Here is a 20,123-nt window from a genome sequence, read left to right on the forward strand (position 1 = left end):
ATCTTATTAAGCTTTAGCTGGTTTAGGATACAGACTCTTTTCTGTGATTTCTATCTGCAGTTGTGTTAAACCTGTTTTGCTTCTGACCTTTTTTGCGTGTAACTTTTATTCTCATAAGTTTAATTTGACATCGTTAGAAGTCTGTAATATTCTTAAACAAATAAGAGTCTTTCATGGAAGTTTCCATAATCAGCTGGAACAGTGTTCTTTGCGGGGGGCATCTTGGGAAGACTTACACTTGTTTTGAAAGCTAATGTCTCTCTTCCTTTAGAATTAGTAGTTTTAGGAAAACATAATAGGATGCTATTCATTTCTGTAAATATTGCTAACTGTGGAGATTGTTACTTAAATAGCCAACTGGTGCTTACAGGTGTTCATTTAGAGTCATTCTTACGTTACCACAACTAAAAAGCATGCGCCCATGTGTGAGTATGTGATGTATACATACATATACACATCTTCATATCTCTACAAAGATACATCTCTGTAAAAAAAAGCAATTATAAGTTTGGCTCATTTGAAAGCTGTGAAATAATTAAGGTAAAGATTATAGGAGTTATTAAATAGGAAGTGATCTGTAACTATTTTAGTGAATTTCAAATATGGTATATTAAAATTGTTCTTGCTCTGTTGAACATTTTATTAGAAATTAAAAAATTTTTATGTTTAGCACATTCTGATTTTCTGTGCTTGGAAGAAAAGATAATAGTGGTTGATTTTCACTATTTTTAAAATCATACATTTTTAATTTTCATTTAAATTTATGTAGGTTAATTTAGTCATGATGAATAGGCATTTGCCTATTATTTTTTGAATTTCAGTTGACCTTAGAATTTGCCACAGAAAGATAATAAAATTCCTTTTTTTTAAAAATTGTAGTCAACAGTGCTTAGTTTAGTAATATAAAAAATGGTTTTTTAGACATGTTAGCACTGGTTAGTGCTTTTATATTAAAATAATTTTTTTTCTAAATGCGTTTTTCTAATGGAAAAACTTTTTTGGAAATGGTATAAAAAACTATATTCTATTTTTATCTAGGATTTTTTAGTTTGAACATGGAATAACCATTATCACAAACACTTTGAGTTTGGTACCTTCACCTTGCAAAGTGAACCCATCTTTTTTGTCAAGTGAAGGTTAATCAGAGGTTTCTCAACCTTTTTCTTTTTTTTTTAAATTAGAAATTTGAGTACTTTAGGATACTATTACAGGTCCAACAGTGGTTAGGAATAAGCAGTAGTTAAAATTATTCATCTTTTAGCAGCATTTTTACAATTCCCATTAAAATACAGTTTGGCCCCTCTCACAAATTTTCCCCTTCCCCAGCCTTTGCACTAGGAAATATTGAGAATTTAGGCTTACGGTTTGTTTCAGATTTTCTTGATCACTTGATCTTGAAAATTTAGGGTTTATTTTGAACTTGCTTTGAACACTCAGTCTAGTTTGACTAATAATGGGTAGTTGTTAGATACCCATAAGACTGTCTCTTAGTAGTCCCATATACCATTAACCCCAAGATCTTGTTTTCTGATTTGAAATCTTTGGTGAAAGTGGGAATTCATTTGAAGTGGCTTAGTTCTTGGCACTGACAAAGGACTCCTAAAGGTAATTACAGATCAACTGACAAGCACCTATTAGGCGTTGACTGTGCGCTAGGTACTAGGGATAGGATAAAATAGGTAGAAGTACTGAGCCCTGCTCTTGAGGATTTATAGTCTAGGTAAAAGACAAAAGATACTATTAGAAAACCCCTTTGAGAAGGATATGATAAACCAGGAATAGCTGTGCATGCCTGTAATCCCAGCTACTGGGGAAACTGAGGCAGAAGGATAGCAAGTTTGAGGCCAGCCTTGGCTATTTAAGCAAGACCCTGTCCCAGAATAATAAAAGTTTACAAACCCTTGAAGTGCAGCTCAGTGGTAGAGCATCCCTGGGTTAATTCTCTAGTTCTGCAAAACAAAACAAAAACAACAACAACAACAAAAAATGTAACTAAGTGCTAAATTGTATGTGTCTCAGATGGGAGTTGAGGTAAACACAGCAGCGGTTTATCATAAACTGAAGCTAGCATGGTTCTTCTGTCTTAGGAGTTTACCATAATTGGTTTTATCATGTGTTCAGTATGTTGGTTCGAAAGAACTTTTATGAGGAATCTCTTTTGCTCTATCTTAAATCTTTAATTTATTACTTATTCTGGAGTAAAAGTGAACTTCTAGTTAATTGAACATGAATAGGATAGATATGAGCCTGGGAGTTCATTTGGAGAATGTGATACAGCCTTTTTATTCTCTTAATTTACAGTTGCTTTCCTAATTACAGTGTCATTTTTAGTGTCTGTTTTCCTTGTGAAGAGGTGTCTACTATGGTTCTCTCTCATTTTATGGTGGCAGTGTTGGTGAAGGCCTAAGTTTCTTGTGGAAACAACCAAAAACTTCAACCAGAGTGGATAAATGTTGTAACTCTGGGTATATAAGGAAACTGAAGGCCATTTCCTCAGACCTGCAGAATCTCGTAGATGTTATTTTGTTTTGGAGTATTGTTAATGTTAGTTTTAATGTAAGTCCTATATGATGAAGAGCCTAGTAACTTTAGAGATCATGTAGTTGACCCTTGGACAACATGAGGGTTAGGGGTGCCAACTCCCCAAGCAGTAAAAAATTGGTATATAACTTTTGACTCCCCACAAACTTAATAGCTAACAGCCTGCTTTGACCAGAAGCCTTACTGATAAACATAAACATTCTATTAACCATATTTTGTACTTGATATATATTGGTAAAAAATAACTCCAAGATACCACTTTTTACTGCCATATAAAATTTACTGAAGAGATGAACTGTTCATGGGGAGGTGATTAATGTCACATGGTGTCTTAGGCAGATCTGGCAATACTTGAGCTCACTGAAATAGCAACAGGAGGTGGCTGTAAAATTATTACAGTAGTACAGTATGTACTGTGGTTGATTTTGTACAGTTGCAGTTTAATGCTGCATCTCTCCCTTGTTTCCATTTCTCTCGTTTGTGAATGCTGCCACCTGTGGTCTGTGTGCATAAATTTTGATGAATTTTAACTTTTTAATAATAGATTTATGAATATTTTGTGGTAGTAAATGATAAACTCTTACCTATGTATGCTTTATGCTTTTATGACATACCTTTTTAAAATAACTTACTTTTTAAGTGGTACTTTGTAGAAACATAAAAATTTAGCATATTAATTGGGTAATGCCTCAGTTTTTTTGGTATTTCTAGGCTACATGGTTCTCCTGGAAGTTTTTTCAAATTATCAAACATCTCCAAAAAAACTCCTTATATTTAGTTCAAACCCACATTGATCAAGGGTCAGTTGCATTTCCTCTTGTCAATTATATTTTATCTTAGTGCTTCTCAGTTTGTCCTTTTAATCCTCAAGATGACTGCATGGGAAATCCTGTGCATTTTGATACTCTCTGCCTCGTCTAGTACATCAACCCTAGATGATTGATTGATTTTTTAAAAAAATTTTGACCCCAAACCTGTCTCTTTTACCCTTGCCTAAAAACTGAGGTTTTCTGCCATTACAAAATCTACTCAGCCAGGCATGGTGGTGCATGCCTAAAATTGCAGCAGCTTAGGAGACTGAGTCAGAAACATTGCAAGTTTGAGGCCAGCCTTGGCAACTTAGTGAGACCCTGTCTCAAAATACAAGATAGAGCTGGAGATGTAGTTCAATCTCCATAACATAATTCATATATACATGCATTCAATTCTTCATGGAATGCTTGAATTTCCAGTCATTAAAATAATCTAAAATTAAATATAAGAAAGATATGGGCCTTCTAATCTGAGAATGTAATAACTAAATTGGAATAAGGGAGAAATCTAGAAGTTAAGGAAGAGTACACTTAGTAGATTTCTTCACCAAAATCATAATGACTAAAATTTGGGCATATACCCCCTCTGAAACTTGTTGAAATTTTTCAGATTAAAAAAAAGCAACAATAATAGTAGTACTAAATACAATGTGTGGTAACTATAGAGGGACTTATTACCCTAAATAAAAGTGGGAAAAAAATCAAACCAAGTTTAGATCAATTTTTTGATAATGCTATTGGGTTTTAGTAAAAGATGTTATGGGTACATTAATGTATAGGGCTACTTTCTTGGAGGGCAACCATCATAGTTTTATTGTGGTATCACTGACAAACTCTGGCATTTGGATCATTTGGTATGACCAATTGTGGCATTTTTCTTTAGGATTGTGATGTCTTTTTTTTTTTTTTTCGTCTTGATTCACTTTATTCCAGCTTGATTCACAATTATTTCTTTACAGAACAGCTTGTGTTTGGCAGAGCTGTTTAAAAAAAAATTCAGTCTCTTCTAAATAAGGTTCTTTTTCAATTAGAAATTCCATCTTTGCAGTTAAAACATTTGTAAACATAACACAATTTAGACAGAGCTGAACGACTTTACAGGACTGCTATTTTTGTAAATGGAGAATGCTTTTCTTAAAGAGCAATTTGGTGATACTGGGTTCTTAGCTCTTATGAAAGCAGTTAGAACTTACTGCTTTGTGTATTGGGTCACTTGAAGAGGAAGCTTAGTTTTGCTGACTTGCAGTATTCAAGAAATTTTGGTGTTCTTGGAAGAAAATACTGAATAAATGTTGGGTCTCACTTTTCACCATTTCAAAGAATCCTTATGTAGCTTTTGTTCTATGAGATGAGAGATGTTCTGATCATGAAAAATGTTTTGGACTTTTATCTTGCAGTATCTGAAAGGAAATGTAGTCATATTTGGAAAATGTAATCTCCAAACTTTAGTTGGAGAAATAGTTCTTATATTCTTATGTTGAAATGTGTTAAGGCAAGAGAGCCACACAAACTGTTGTGATGAACAGCCACAATTTTGACTGGCAGTGGTAACAAAATGAAACGTGTTCCCTCAGGCTGGCTCTTTCTGTTTCCCAAATCCATGGAACTATATAATTTTTCTGGATTGTTCTGAGCTATTGATAGAATCGTGTACAATTATTGTTTGTGAATTAAAAATAAACAGAATAAAGTACCGTATTACTTGTGAAGTAGTCCTTGAACAGAAAACTATAATGGTATTGAGCTAAGGCTAAAATTAAATAAATATTGGAGATCTGATTCCTCTCTCAATTAATCTTTTTCTGAGCTTTTCCAGAGGAGAGTCAAACTAAGATTTAGACAAATATGAACAGAATTAAGTCACAGAGTGTAGTGTTACCACCCACTCACAACTTGAAGCCAGTCTTTTACTTGGTAAAAACCTTTTAGTAGATTATTGTAATTGTTGTTAATCCATTGAACACCTTTCCCTTTTCAGAAGGGTTTTAAAAAGTAAAGTAGTGCTTAAGGCATGTTCACAGTCTACCTTCGGAAGAATGCTCATCTGTCAGTGCCCTAATACAAAGCTGAAGAAATTTCTGCCTTATCAAAGGAAAGTATGCTCAGGATTGGTGCCAGGTAATTGTGTTGTGCTAGGTTGCTTCCAAAAATAATTCAAAAACTTCTCCTTAGTTGGGTCAGAAAAAAAATGTGGTATAGTATAATAAAAGAGAAAGCTCAGAACAGTTAAATAGTTTAGATATAAAAAGATACATCAAAATGTCAGTTCGGTCATTACTAGAACTACGGCATAGGCATATTTTCAATTCTGTGAATTTTATTTTTCTAGAGGTTCCAAGTAATTGATATATGCTTCAGGTTTATTAAACAAAACAAAACACATTGGCCAGCAGTTGCTCTTTGTTATCCTTCTCTTACCCCAAAATTTATATCCCTCCCTACCAACAAATGAGCAACATTTTTTTTTTTTATTTTAGGAAAATTTTGCCAAAATGGGACTTTAAAAATAATAGTTGTCTGACTTGACTGAATTGTCAGATGTCTAGCAATGTCTAAACCATTTGCCGTCTGCTAATAGTAAGCATGGTTATTTACCACTTTTAGTCATTTAGCGCTCCATTTTAGGTTACTTATATTCTGTACAAGTTGTGAATATTTACCTTCTAGGTTACTAGATGAATTGCTCTTAGGCCAGAGTGTTCCTGTTCCATTTAATAAAACATGTCCTTCCTCCAAAGTGAAATATACCCCTTGAAATGAACTGTTAAACTAATCTCATCTGATTAGTGGGGCACTTTGTTATTTTCATTTTATGTTTTTAAATGAACAGTTACATTACAAAGCATTCTTCATGTGTGCTGTTTGTGCTATGTTGTGATCACTGTTTTATTAGAGATCCATAACAATATTTCTTCATTTCTCTCAGTCATCCCAGAGATTAATTTGATATAATAAAACAGTTGCACTGGGCTCTGGGTAGGAGTGGTGCTGTGACAGAATTAAACTTCTATAGAAAACTAGATGTAATTCTTGTGTTTTTCATATGTAAAAACTAAGGCAGTGTCTTACACCATGGTTATCAACTGTTTCTCACATCTGACTTGCCAGCACGTAGGAAGTTTGTTTTGGTTTCAAAATGTACTTTACCCCATGGTGGCTGGCAGGGTACAATACTATTGACATCACTGTGTTTCAAATAGAAAATTAACAAGTAGCTACTGTTGTGATCGCAGATTGCCTTCCCAGTCCCTGTGAGAGAATGCTTTTTCTTTTGGACAGCAATACTTCTCAGCACTTTGGTACCATTAAATCAGCTAATGGGGGCTGCCAGAATAGGGATGAGCACCAACAAAAGGCCAAAGAATAGAAAACTGTTAATAAGGCAGAAATCTTTAATCTGTGTCCAGAGTGATGTGAAAGATAAATAATTTTTTAAAAATTCTCTTCCACCCACAGCAAGTTTTGACAGTTGTCCAGGTCCAGAGCCTGATCTCTCCAGAGAGGAGTATCCTTTCCCTCCACCCAAATCCCCTGGAGATTTGCCAAAGGAAAATAAGCTATTTTGTATTTAGAACAAATTGCCACTGTTTTCTCCAGTGATGTAGCCCTATTTCCCAGACTTTGAAACTTGGAATACAGAAAGTTCTTGTGTGACCCAAGAAGAAATATGTTGAATGAATGATCAAGTTTGTTTTTGTTTTTTAAGAACCAAATCCTTATAAACAGATAAGAGGAGATGTATATACAGAAGCTAAATTTAATGCAGAATGGACATCAAGTTTTTATGTTCCTTGTAGGAGGATCCAGTGAAGAATATTTGCTTCTGGAACACAATTTTAATTATTTATTATTTTCAAATGAGGCTGTCAAAATGAAGTCTTTCTTAGGGGTGAATGTTAGGACAATAATTATTTACAGTTGTCAACTGATCAGCAGTCCAGAGATCTTGTAAGCCTCTGCATATACTAGTTTCTCATTTAAAGGTGAGAATAAAAACTTTTAAGTTTTTTATCTCATGTATTATGGAGTATTTCTTTTTAGAATTCCCTCTCATACCTGGGTTTTCTTAGCTGTTTCTTTTTCTATTTTCTCCTTAGTGATTGCCTTCCTGCCATTATACTTAATATGGTCACTACTTCTTGAACAGGCCAAGCTTAAATTTAAGTTAGGTTAGGTCAAATAGGTCAAATATTCTACATGTTAGGAGGCTTTTTTTTTTTTTTTTCTCCCCCTCTCATTCTTTCTTTAAAAACAGGGTCTCACTAAGTTGCTCAGGCTGGCCATGAACTTGTCATCCTTGTGCCTCAGCTTCACAAGTTTCTGGGATTACAGTAATGTGCCACAATGCCCAGTTTAGGAGGCCTGTTAAGGTCAGAAAATTTGTGACAGAAAATTTTATTCAGTTTTCTGAATTTCATTTGGCATTGTTGTGGTAGTCCCTTACCACTGTAAATACTTAAATAAAAGTCATTTTGTTTTAATGGCTATAGTTCAAAATAAGGTGCCAAGAGGCTTGGGGACTGGGAACATAGCTTATTGGTAGAGCACTTGCTTAGCAGGTGCAAAACCCTGGGTTCGACCTCAGCACCACACGCACACAGAAGGCGCCAACTCTTAATCAGGAGTCAGATTGGAGACTGCAGTTGCTCTGCATGTAGACACCTTTGATACGGCTCACCTCAGCACTTCAGAAACAACAGATTCATAAGCACATCTCTCTCAATGCTGGCCTGGTATCTGATTATACTGTTCAGAGATAACAGTATTGATTGTTACGTCAACTTTGGTAAGTTGAAAAGTTCCAGAAGCATCCATTAGAAATTATGTTACATCTCTTCCTCCCATTGTATGCTAGTCAGTCTGTTTGGTGTTGAAAAAATGGAAATGATTAAAAATAAGCAATGCAGTAAAAGTATGTATCGATTAAAATACAGTGTGATTAGCATAAAAATCAAGGATTAATCATCTGAGGAAGGAATCTGGCAAGGAAGGTCTCATGGAAGAAACATTAGTTTGGCTGTGGGCAGAAAAATGTGTTAGATGCTACCAGGAAGAGAGTGGAAAGAAGGGCAGTCCAGGTAATTGGCAATCAGAAAGCACATTTGGTCGTAGAAGAGGTTTGCAAGAGTCTGAGTAATGGGAAATAAGACTGGAAAGGTGGGAAGCAGAGGGCAAAATTATAGTCTTCACACAGATAAAAGATGACTACTGGCAACTTTAAAATCTTCACAGCATCTAGCTTAGTGGCATAATAGGGTGGGGTTAATTGTTTACTGATGATCAGAGTTATTGACTGAGTGACACTTCGTGTGTTGTAAAGGATTAATATTTCAGCCCAGTGAGAATCCATGTAGTTTGAGAAAAAAATGACCACTGTTATCATTATGAATTTATTAAGTATTCAAAGGTTTCCCCCTTTTCCTTTTCCCCTCTCCCTGCTGCCCTCCCCTTCCTGTTCCCTCATCCCTGCTCCCCTGTCCCTTTCTCTCTAAATTTGGGAGACATAATCCCAGCCATAAATTAGAAATAATGTTCTGAAGTTCAGAGCTCTAATAGTGATATGTAGTAATTTGCCTTAGCAGTTTGAACATAGTTTTCTAGAGGTCCAGAGATGTGGTATGAAATAGTGTGGAATTTATTTGAAGCTGCCTTTTATTTTAAAAGTGTATTTTTCTGGGCATGGTGGCACATGCTTATAATCTCAGCCACGCTAGAGGCTGAGGCAGGAGGATCACAAGTTGAGGCTAGCCTGGGCATCCTTAGCAAGACCTTGTCTCAAAATAAAAAACGGCTGGTGGTGTAACTCATTGCTTGCCTAGCATGTGTGAGGCCCTGGGTTCAATCCCCAGTGCTGAAAAAATAAATGAATAAATTAACAAATGGACATTGTACATTTTCTGTGCTTGCTTTTACGTAAAATAGGGGTTTTCTTCCAAATCTGGGAAAATGATGACTTCTGGGAAGGATACCATATTAAACCTTATGACTTCAAATATCCTCTGGCTTAGTGTTGGATACCCCAGGGGTATACATAGCTAACCCTTGGAACGGTTCTGATTTTATTGGGAGAAAGTCATTTTAAAAAGCTTTCCCACAGCAAGTATTTGAACTGATGTTAATTCTTACTCGTGTGCTGAGGTTGATAACGGTACAATAAAAAATTGTATTATTGTAATACTATATAGCTTATATTATGTAATTTGAAATGTCATTATAATACTTGATACTACAGTTTAGTTATTATACAAGTTACCAATTAAGAGGAATCTTAAGTGAAATCAGCTGCGTTTTGAAAAGTGAGAAGAGGGTCTCATTATGAAAAGTGAGAAGAGGGTTCAAGCTATTCTTCTGTTTTTATTTGTGTTATTGAGTCTCATGACTACCATAGTTAAGTCTGACACTAGGGAAATGCCACTTGCCAAGTTACTACCTGGGAGTTAATAGTCAGTTTATTTTCTGTGAAGTAGATAATCTGTAAGTTGTAGGTGAAACATATAATTACCAGATTTTATTTTATAGGAATAGCTTATCTAGCTTATTTCATAAACAGAAATAGCTAAACAACAGAATATGATCATATATGTTTTAGAAAATAAAATTCATGAGCAGCATAGTGTTAGACTTATCTGGATCTGTGTTAAATATCATTTTTCATAAAAGGCAGTGTGTATCTTTGGAGAGTTTTATAATATTCTCAACATTAAATTTTAGAGAAACTTTGGTATACACAATGTGTAGGATAAGCAGCTAGCTGCTGTCGTGTACAGGGGTGTGTTTGTGGGAAGTTGAGAAACCTGGCCACAAGCCACTGCAGCTTTGAAGAATGTGGCTCATGGGAGGACTCATAGGCCATTGCGTAACATTCAGCAGAGAGGAAAATACAAGCTCTGTCCCTATCACTTGACTTGTTTTCCATTTTGATTTAGTTACTTGGCAAAGTCTTGGTATCCTGCAGTGGAGGAATAAAAGACAGCAAGTTCCAGTGCAGGACTGTGCCTCCAGCGGCATCAGCCAGTGAATAGTTTGTGGGGTGGGCAGGAGTTAGATTTCTTATTGTTGGGTTAGGGGGACTAGTTTTTCCAGAGGCAAGTTGACAAAATGTAAGAATTGAAAAGCATCATTGTATGATACTTGCAGTTTGTCCCCCCACCCCCAGGGGAAATTCTTTCCTCTGTCCTCCCACAACAACATATGCTTCTTATAGTTGATATACCTGTGCTTTAAAATATCACAGCTGCTAGGAGGGGCCGTGTTCTATGATACATCAGTTTGGCAGTAAAGTTTACAGGGTTTGAGACCAAAAGCAGCACTGGTTCCTTCAGGGAAAAATGATCCAAATCTACCCAAACAAAAAGCATACAATTTTTTCTCAGAAGGGGCTTGCCCTTTCTGAAGGTGTGCGCACCTAACAGGGTTAGTGACTGCAAATTGCCTTTTATCCTAGGTAAAACCCACTTCTGAATCTCATTTTAAAACAACCTTCATAGAGTCTTTGAAAATAAAAGTACATTGGTATCTCTTCATTCTCTAGGCTACCCCTCCCCCCAACGCCAGCAAGGAGACTTGAATTTTCTCTTAGGTCACCTTCTTGCTGCAGTGTCTAATCCTAATTTTGCTTTACTGTCACTCATACTAACTTAGAAACGATTTTGGCTTTATAACTTTTATTGAGCTATCCATGTGTCTTAAATAAAAGTTAAGTAAATGCTAACCAGGGGGCTAACTTTTAAAAAATAACTTTCCATCAAGTCTAGTTCCATCAATTTTATAATGTCAGGTGCAGGACCATGCCTTTGCCAGATCTTTATTCTCTGTGTTAGTTCTTCTAATCTTTGGAGACTTGAAAAACATCATTGTATGATACTTGCATATTTTTTTCCTCAGTAAATAAGAATTTTTCAAATCAAATCAAGCTTTTTTCTTCTTTGTTTCTTGTCTTCTTTCCTTCCCCCATGATTACAGCGTCTTACAACCCATGATTTAGCAACCCCATACAGGAGGATCCTGAGCCGCCAGTCACATGAGAATGAAGGCAAGAAAAGAAAAGGCCAGATGGCATCAAAAGATATGCCTTTCTAGGTCGTTGGTGGTTAAGCTTGCAATCTGGTTACCAACAGGGAGACTGTAGGGTAAAGTGTAGAGAGCAGCACCATGGTAAGGGAAGAATACTTTGCCATGCATTTCTTCTAGAAATTTGCTGGAGAGAAAAAACTTATGCAAGAAGAATGTGATTTAACTCTTTCCAGTTTATGTCCGTTGCTCTTGGAAGGGTGCCTTTGCCTGAGCGGCATATAAACACAGGGGGAAAGCGCATTTACAGATGGCTTCTGAAAAGTGTGGCTCCCACCTGATCAGCTGCTGGCTTTCTGCTTCCGTTTACCCTTTGTTACTCTGTCCAAATGCCTGTTTCGTTTGTAAGTACAAACACTGAAGGAAATTACAGTTAGCTCCGCAGATAGTCCTCTTCCCATCGAAGAGCAGACATCACCCAGTGCTCATCCTTCAAACCAGGGTCTGTTTTGAAGAACCATGTTTACAAAGCATGGAGAATGGCACCACTGGCCTTTGTAAGACACGACTTCGCAGTTTCCTTAGTGTAAGCTGTATCTTAGAGCAGATTTACAATTACATAACTGAAGAAATGTTTAGGAGTGTCTTTTTAATAATAAAACTATTTTTTAGGGAACTCTGCCTTTTCAGTTCATTTAGCATTATTTAAGCCTCTCTTGGTCTTGGCAGCTCCTGATTTATTACTTAATAAATTTAAGTAATTTATTGAAAGTCTCCAGACTCTTGAACTTAGCTGATTCTTCCTTATAGAATGCCAACTAAGTTGTTTTTCTCTTGAATGAATGAAACTGAGTTATTTTTAATCTTAGATTTAAATTTATTTTCCAGCTATAAACCTAGGTCCTTTCATTCTCTTAATTATCTGGAAAAACTTTTCTTCTTCATAGACAAGTCTAACATCCTTCAAATCCAAAGTCAAGTTTCAGCCTCTTTTACAAGTCTACCTCCTCCATTCCATAAATGGAATCTCTCCATTTATTCACTGTGTTGCCCTTGATATCTACACAACTTACTTCAAAATGAATAATATGAAACAAATAGTATGTTTCATGCTATAGTCTGGATTATAAACTCTTAAGAGTTCACTTTTTATTCTTCTCCCTCAAGCAAATATCTGGAACAAATTCTGAGTTCACAAAAATCATGAAATAAGTACACAATTGAATAATGTTTAAGAGAGAGGAAAAAAGACGTTTTAATATTATGTGTAGGTTTTAGTAAGTCTCAGAAAACAGAAAATTGACCCACCTTTTTATTCTTGATATGAAACTATACTAAGTCACAAGTTTCTTAAACTGAAATATAAAAAAATAATTATATACCAAATTTATGAAATTAAGGATTTGAACAAAATTGATAAAGCTGTTCTTGTGGTAATGTACTACTTATTAACTTTATTAGTTGCTCTGTTAACTTTTTTTTAATAAGACTGAATTCAAAGCTGAACCTTTAATTAGCAGAGAACCACCAGTCTCTCCATCCTCCAATCTTATATAAGTACAGTTGTTTGGCATATGCCATGATAATCTTAATGAAGAATTTAAAGGCAGTTTTTACTTTGTGTTATGGCTTTTGTATTTGGTCTGCTCAACTAGAGCAATGTGATCATATGAGATCTTCATTTTAAGAGATTTGGGTAGCATAGCAGAGGCACATAGTGACTTTGAAATTGTTAAATATCTTAAGGGGAATCCAGTGATACACCTTTAATTCAGAGAAAATAAAAACATTCCTTTATCCACATCAAGTACATCAGGTTTCAACCTAGAACCAAGTATTAGACTTGAGGCAATGAGTGCAATAGATTTGGAATGGAAATTCTAAGACCTCTAACCGTAGCTGGGCTAGTTGGCGCTAAAAGAATCTTGACAATACATCAGCCAAACCTCTGACCTCACTACCCTTAATCATTCTTGCTTGTCAGTGACATAATTGGCTGCTTATCACCTTCTCCTACCCTTCTTTAACATTGCTAGCTTTAGAGGATTTCACTTATTATTTCTTGTGTATTAAGACAGAGAAAGCATATTTTGTTGACAGAGCTAGTTAAACCCATTTTGGTCCTCTTTGAGAAGAAAATAGGGAGGGCACATTTTGTTCCCAGTGCAGTTGAAATAGTTGCTAAAAATTCATTTAACTCTAAGGAGTTAAGGGGAAATTATGAACACATTAGCTTATTTTCTTTTCATATACCCTGTTAACTACTGAATTGTGTTTATGAAGCACAGAACCAAAGATTAGATGTTGTTTCAGGGTGAAACTAGGTACTGAACTCATTCTCATCATCATGATCATAGCTTCTTTTAGAGCACAGGAAGGTAAATCCATGAGGCTCTCCTAGCATTCGCAAGAGAAACTTTCCCTGACTTTTCCTCAAGATGGATAGAGTTGAGGATGCAGTGACTTTATGACTTTAGTAGAGAATTGTCACCTGTTTCCTTGTAAAGAGTAGAGGCAAGGAATGAGAGAATGGAAGAGAGAAAAAAGAAAAGTTAATTCTTTTACATGGATAGGAAGCTGGTAACTATTTTATGGGTTGTGATTTCACTAGTTAGTGTTGACCACAGGGGCCTTATATGTTGTCTAACCCTATCCTAGGTAGTTAGAGAATTTTGTTTCTGTTTTGTTGATCATATGAAATTGCAGTTTTTGTGAGAAATGGTTGAGGATCAGCAGTTCATTTGGTTCAGCATAATACATAATAACAATATGTAACACACTGTAGGGTGGCTACAACTGCAGAGAGGTAGGGTTGTATTTTATAATTAAAAGGTGAGAGAGGAAATAGATACTTGTGTGTATGTTATACCTCCTGGGGTACCCTATCTGAAAACCCCTACTCTAGCCTATGGTTTTAGGCATTCAAAATCAAGTACTTTTGCTCTAGTATTACTATTCTATATTAATACAGTTGACAGTTTATAGTGTAGGCTAAAACTGTCTTTGACAGATCACCACTGGGGATAATAGGAAGTGACTGATGTCTTGAGTACAATGGAAATGGGAGGGACTGAAATGCAGGCACCCTTATACTTGCAGATACTTTGAAGAATTGTTTATAGGCTGAATAATCCCAAATTATTTTCTTAAAATAGGTTTTATGATGTTTCCAGTGAAACATTCAGGTTGTACTCATTTTACTTTTTTTTTTTTTTTTTTTGTCTTAGACGAGCTCATCTGCGCCTGTGTTTAGAACGCTTAAAAGTTCTGATTCCACTAGGACCAGACTGCACCAGGCACACAACACTTGGTTTGCTCAATAAAGCCAAAGCACACATCAAGGTGAGAGTTTTTACTTTCAGATTTGTACTGATTTTCTGGGCTGGTTTAATTATTAGCAATGATTCCTGTTCATATACATTAGCTAGCTCACCATGCCCTCCTTAATAACTGACCTCAGACAAATCTTTTCTAAAATCTTATCAGCTAATCTGATGGGAACAACATAACCTGATAAAAAACTAAATTGTTTTGAAGAGCTGAGAATGCTAGGAAAATAACAATTACTCTTGTGATAACCAGAAGGAAGACAGTTGTGCCCTCTGGTGGAGATGACTTAATTTGGCTGTGTCCCTCAGTATTTTTCCATCAAATACCACACTGCAGAGGAAGTTTGTCCTTTATAAAGATTACTTTACAGACTTTTAAAATTCTGTCTTGTTCATATGCATTCATACACAAATAAGACAGGACTCTTTTTGTTTAAGAATATGAATTTATGTTTTTATATATGCAAACACATGTATATTCACTTATGTTTTCTCAGCCAAAAAAACTCTTTTAAGATATCAGGTAGAAATCAGTTAATGTTTGTACTGGACTATCCACAAATATAAATATCATTTCATCATCCTAGAAACTTGAAGAAGCTGAAAGGAAAAGCCAGCACCAGCTTGAGAACTTGGAACGAGAACAGAGATTTTTAAAGCGGCGACTGGAACAGCTGCAGGGTCCTCAAGAGATGGAACGAATACGAATGGACAGCATTGGATCAACTATTTCTTCAGATCGTTCTGATTCAGAGCGAGGTAGGCAGTGTGCCTTTTCTCTAATGAAATACTAAGCATCTCTCTATCTGGATAAGGAGGCACACTGTATTTGCTTTTCTTTTTCACCAACTCTGATATTTTATGCAATCACAACATTGTATAGTCCTGCCTGTGTTAACTGTGGAATTCTTTTTCTCTGGGGGATTATCTATCTATATATCTATCTGTCTGTCTATATATATCTGTCTATATAAAACTTTCCATTTTGAAATACTTTTAAAGTTTTCTGTAGAAAATTGTAGTGTTTTCATCTACCTTAACCCAGTTTTCCCTAATGTTAACATCTTATGTAACCATAATAGAGTTATTAAAGCTAGGAAATTAAACTGACATAATACTATTAAGTAATCTGCAGATTTTATTCAAAATTTACTAGTTTTCCCATTGATGGTCTTTGCCTGGTCTAGGATCCTATGCAGCATTCGCTACTGCATTAGCTACTGCATTAGCTAGTTCCTCAGTCTTTCTTTCATGACCATAATACTTTGAAGAAAATGTGACAATCTTTTTATATGGTGTTCCCCAGTTTGAGTTTGTCTGATGTTTTTAAATTATTGGATTGAGGGTATACATTTGGGACAAGAAATACCACGTAAGTGATGTGCCCTTCAGTTCTTTGTTCTAGGAAAATATGCTGAGTTATGTTTTATTATTGGTGATATTATTTTCTTTATGTATATTTTAAAATACCACACCCTTTATTTCTCTTTCTGCCTGTCCTTGAACATTTGTCTTTGGGAGAATTATAGACCAGAAATCAACCAGAAATGAAACAATCTGAACTTTATAGCTTCCACCACCTCAGGCCTTATACTACAATAAAAGATCCTGAGGTGAATCTTGATGATTTTAAGCCTTAAATTTGAGAAAACAGAACTAATGGGATCTTAAGGATTCTAAAATATTTATACAAATGACTGATTTTTTTTGTTTCGCCCTTTTAATGGAAATTTCCAGGCATATTCAAAAGTAGAGAAAATAGATTATCTCCCATGTACCCATCATTCAGTTATAATAGCTGTCAACATTGTCATTCTTGTTTCATCTAGTTCAGATATGAAACTCATCAAGCATAGTTTGTCATGAATGAAAAATCCTGTTTTCATTCTAGCTCTTATTGGATAAAACAATTTTTAAACTTTGTTTTAAAAATGTGTATTGTTATTATGTATTATTGGTGATAGTATGTGTAGTAGTTGACGGGGTATCTGTAGGCATCATGTATGTATTTAAGGGTTTATGTTTGGGTTTTGAAATTAAATACCACCACCCAAAATGCCTTTCCTGTAATCCTATAGATCTCACTATAATTCAGAGATTTATTTTAAACTCAGGCTTTTATTTCAAACTATATTTGGGGCTGAGAATATAACTCAGTGGCAGACCACTTGCCTAGCAGGCACAAGAAGACTGTGGGTTCCATCCCTAGACAGGGGAAGAGGAGGGAACTTCAGGCTATATTTGGTGCAAGAAAATTAAAGACAAATCCCTCAAAATCTGCTTTATAACAATTGTCTTATTTTAGTTACTAAATATCAAACTATCTTCACTATGAATCATAGAAGTCTGTAAAACTATCCATAGAATGGTATCTCCAAAGACCTGAATGAATAAATTTTCTAGTTTGCTTTTTTTTTTTTTTTTTTTCCTTCCAGTGTTGGAATAAACCCAGGGCTTTGTGCTTACTAGGCAAGTACTTTACCACTGAGCTATACCCTCAGCCCCTAGATTGTCTGTTTTTAAGTTTATGCTCCCCATCTCCTAGTCAACCCTGATTAGTAAACAGCACTGAGAATTAGTTTTTGGTTTAATGTAAGACAGATGTTGTTAAACTACTTAGGGTTGGGATCTTTTAATATTAATTACTAATTCCCAAATAGGCCCAAGTACTTTTTGTGGGAGGTCCAGACAGACTGGCGTCAAAAGGGTTTTAGTAAACTTGCTGCCTAAATTAAGACCACTATTGTATACCAGAAATTCCCCTGTGCAGAAAGTATTTTTTTGACCTTTAGTTTCTCTGTTCTCCAGAGATCACTGATAAAACACTGGTTGTATAACTTTTGTTTTACATGCCTTTTAATTTTTGAAGGTGCACATAGATTATTAATGTTCTTCCTTTTTTTTTTCCTTTGGCAGAGGAGATTGAAGTGGATGTTGAAAGCACAGAGTTCTCCCATGGAGAAGTGGACAATATAAGTACCACCAGCATCAGTGACATTGATGACCACAGCAGCCTGCAGAGTATTGGGAGTGATGAGGGTTACTCCAGTGCCAGTGTCAAACTTTCGTTCACTTCCTAGAACCCAGCATGACATAACAGTGCAGGGCAAAATATTCACTGGGCCAATTCAGTACAATCTCTTAAATTGGGTTCATGATGCAGTCTCCTCTTTAAAGCTAAACAAAACTATACTTGAACAAAAGGGTCATAAGACCTGTATTTAAGCAAATACTTAGCAAAAAGTGGGGTAGAGCCTCCCCAGCAGAACAAATATACTCAGAATATTCATATTGGAAAAAAAAAATCACAATTTCTAATGACAACAGAAAACTTGTGTGAAATTATCTTGATTTGATTTAGTTGATTTCAAAGAGGACACTGGAGATTCCATCCTCTTTTTCTAGTTTGCTCATACATTGAGTAGACACATTGAAAGATGGGGGTTATGAACCCTTCCTGAGCTTTATGGCCCTAGAAACAAAATCAAAACCTATAGTAAAGAAAAGATAATCAGGCATTAATCTTGGATAGCAAAGGAGAGCTATTAAAACTCAGCCTGGGACAGCTTATCATGAAGCCTGTGGATGATCAATTCTTTAAAACAAAAACGAAACAAACCCAAACTCATTTCATGCTCTACAAAAGGAGAGACTCCCATGAAGCCTTTTGAAAGGGATCATCATGCAGCTCAGCTTTCTGTTGGATTCCATGCTAAACAAGCTAACCTTATCCTGCATTGTTAGCACTAGGGCACCCAGCCGCCATCTCGCCATCCCATGGCCTCGGGGCTGCATGGGGGCAGTCCATGCATGACAGCCTCTATCACACAAGGCCTATGAGTATGGATTGGGGAGCCAGAAGGAAAAAGCTCCACGTGCCTGTGTCTGCATGGGTCAGAAGAGTTGTGCACTCAGATTAGCAGGCCAAGGTCGGAGCCACGGCAGCATTTTTATTTGAGATTTTGATAACTGTTTATATGTGTTGAAAACCAAAATGACATCTTTTTAAAGCTTGTCCATAAGTAAACATAGATGTCTTTTATAGTGGAAAAACACATGGGAAAAATCATCTATTTTGATGCAGCATTTGATAATGATAAAACACCTCACACCTCACTCTTTATAGTGCACAAAATGAATGAGGTCTGGGCTAGGTAGAAAAAAAGGTCAATGCTGTTTTTGTTTTCTTTTAGAATCATTACCTTTTACCAGCTTTTAACCATCTGATATCCATAGTAGACACACTATCATAGTTAACATAGTTAAGTTCAGCACTTGTCTCATTTTAATGTAAAGATTTGCTTCCATTTTCTACAGGCAGTCTTCTTCACAATCCCACTGTGCAGGTGCTATTGTTGCTCTTATAAATGTTTTCAGAAATGTTATTTTCTTCGAAGTGAAATTTCTAGCCTGCACTTTGATGTCATGTGTTCCCTTTGTCTTTCAAACTCCAAGGTTTTCCTTTGGTCCTCTCTCTCTTACCCTGGGAAGCCTTCCTGGAGACCTTACCCCCAGCTGTTTGGACTTTGTATACTTTAAATAATTTAACTACCCTTAATTACTTAAAAAAAAAAAAAAAAGCTTTATGATTTTCATAACTTATTGCTGATTTTAATGGGTTGTTAATTTCAGTCCTGTAGTTTTATTTTATGTTTAGATAGGGCTGGGCAAGGAAAAAGAAAATAAAGACAACCATATTTAGCAGTGCAGTTGAGTTGTGTGTTAATGTTAGACTATCCTTTTGTGAGTAGCACTTTAACAGCATTCACTACTTTTATATATGGAGTGTACCAGCTTGGTCATACATAAGGCCTCGGCATATATATACTCACTTGTTCTTGTGCTCTTTCTGTGCCTCCAAAAATATCTTTTCCTTGATTGTGCTGTGTTTGAGTGGAAGAAATTCTTTGAAATAGATGTGTGTGTGAAAAACTGCATGCTTTTAAAATCTAGTACTAGAACTTGCTACGTTTGAGGTGCTGGGAATTAAGGAAAAATATGACAAAACAGATTCATTTCTGTGGCCCAAGTAAACTGTTTCTGGATTCATTTATAATTATTGCTGGCTGGGTCAAGATGTTGCTCTATATATTTGCTTACTTTTGACTTTCCCAAGCGAGACAGTTTAAAGATTGTACTAAAATTACCATGGAAAGTAAATGGAAGCCAATGACTTAAGTTCCCTTTTCTCATTCCCATGGCATTCACTGGCATCATTTGGCATAGGGCTGGAATTTGGGACAACATTCAGGCACATTTGAGGTGCCGCCATTTTGTGTACGAACAGGAAAATGACCTGGGAAGCCTTTGTCACAAACCTATAGTACATATTTCAACTGCCCCCAAAACTATACTTTTCCTGCTTTGTTTTCCTTTGGGGGTTGGGGATATGGTAAGACTGTATGAGTAAGAAGTATTAATTTTTTAAAAG

General features: G+C 35.8%; 1 protein-coding gene across 3 annotated transcripts in view; it reads left to right on the forward strand.

The window, feature by feature from the left end:
* Mxi1 (MAX interactor 1, dimerization protein) overlaps nucleotides 1-19,401 on the forward strand; it is a 71,450-nt gene extending 52,049 nt beyond the window's left edge. For all 3 annotated transcript variants that reach the window (XM_047554479.1, XM_047554480.1, XM_047554481.1), the window contains exons 4-6: nucleotides 14,591-14,705; nucleotides 15,280-15,451; nucleotides 17,609-19,401. In XM_047554479.1, the coding sequence (XP_047410435.1) occupies nucleotides 14,591-14,705; nucleotides 15,280-15,451; nucleotides 17,609-17,772 (451 nt within the window). In that variant the 3' untranslated portion in view covers nucleotides 17,773-19,401. The remainder of the gene's footprint in view (nucleotides 1-14,590; nucleotides 14,706-15,279; nucleotides 15,452-17,608) is intronic.
* The last annotated feature ends 722 nt before the right edge of the window (nucleotides 19,402-20,123 follow it).

The sequence above is a fragment of the Sciurus carolinensis genome, chromosome 5, assembly GCF_902686445.1.
Source record: "Sciurus carolinensis chromosome 5, mSciCar1.2, whole genome shotgun sequence".
Classification (NCBI taxonomy): Eukaryota; Metazoa; Chordata; class Mammalia; order Rodentia; family Sciuridae; genus Sciurus; species Sciurus carolinensis.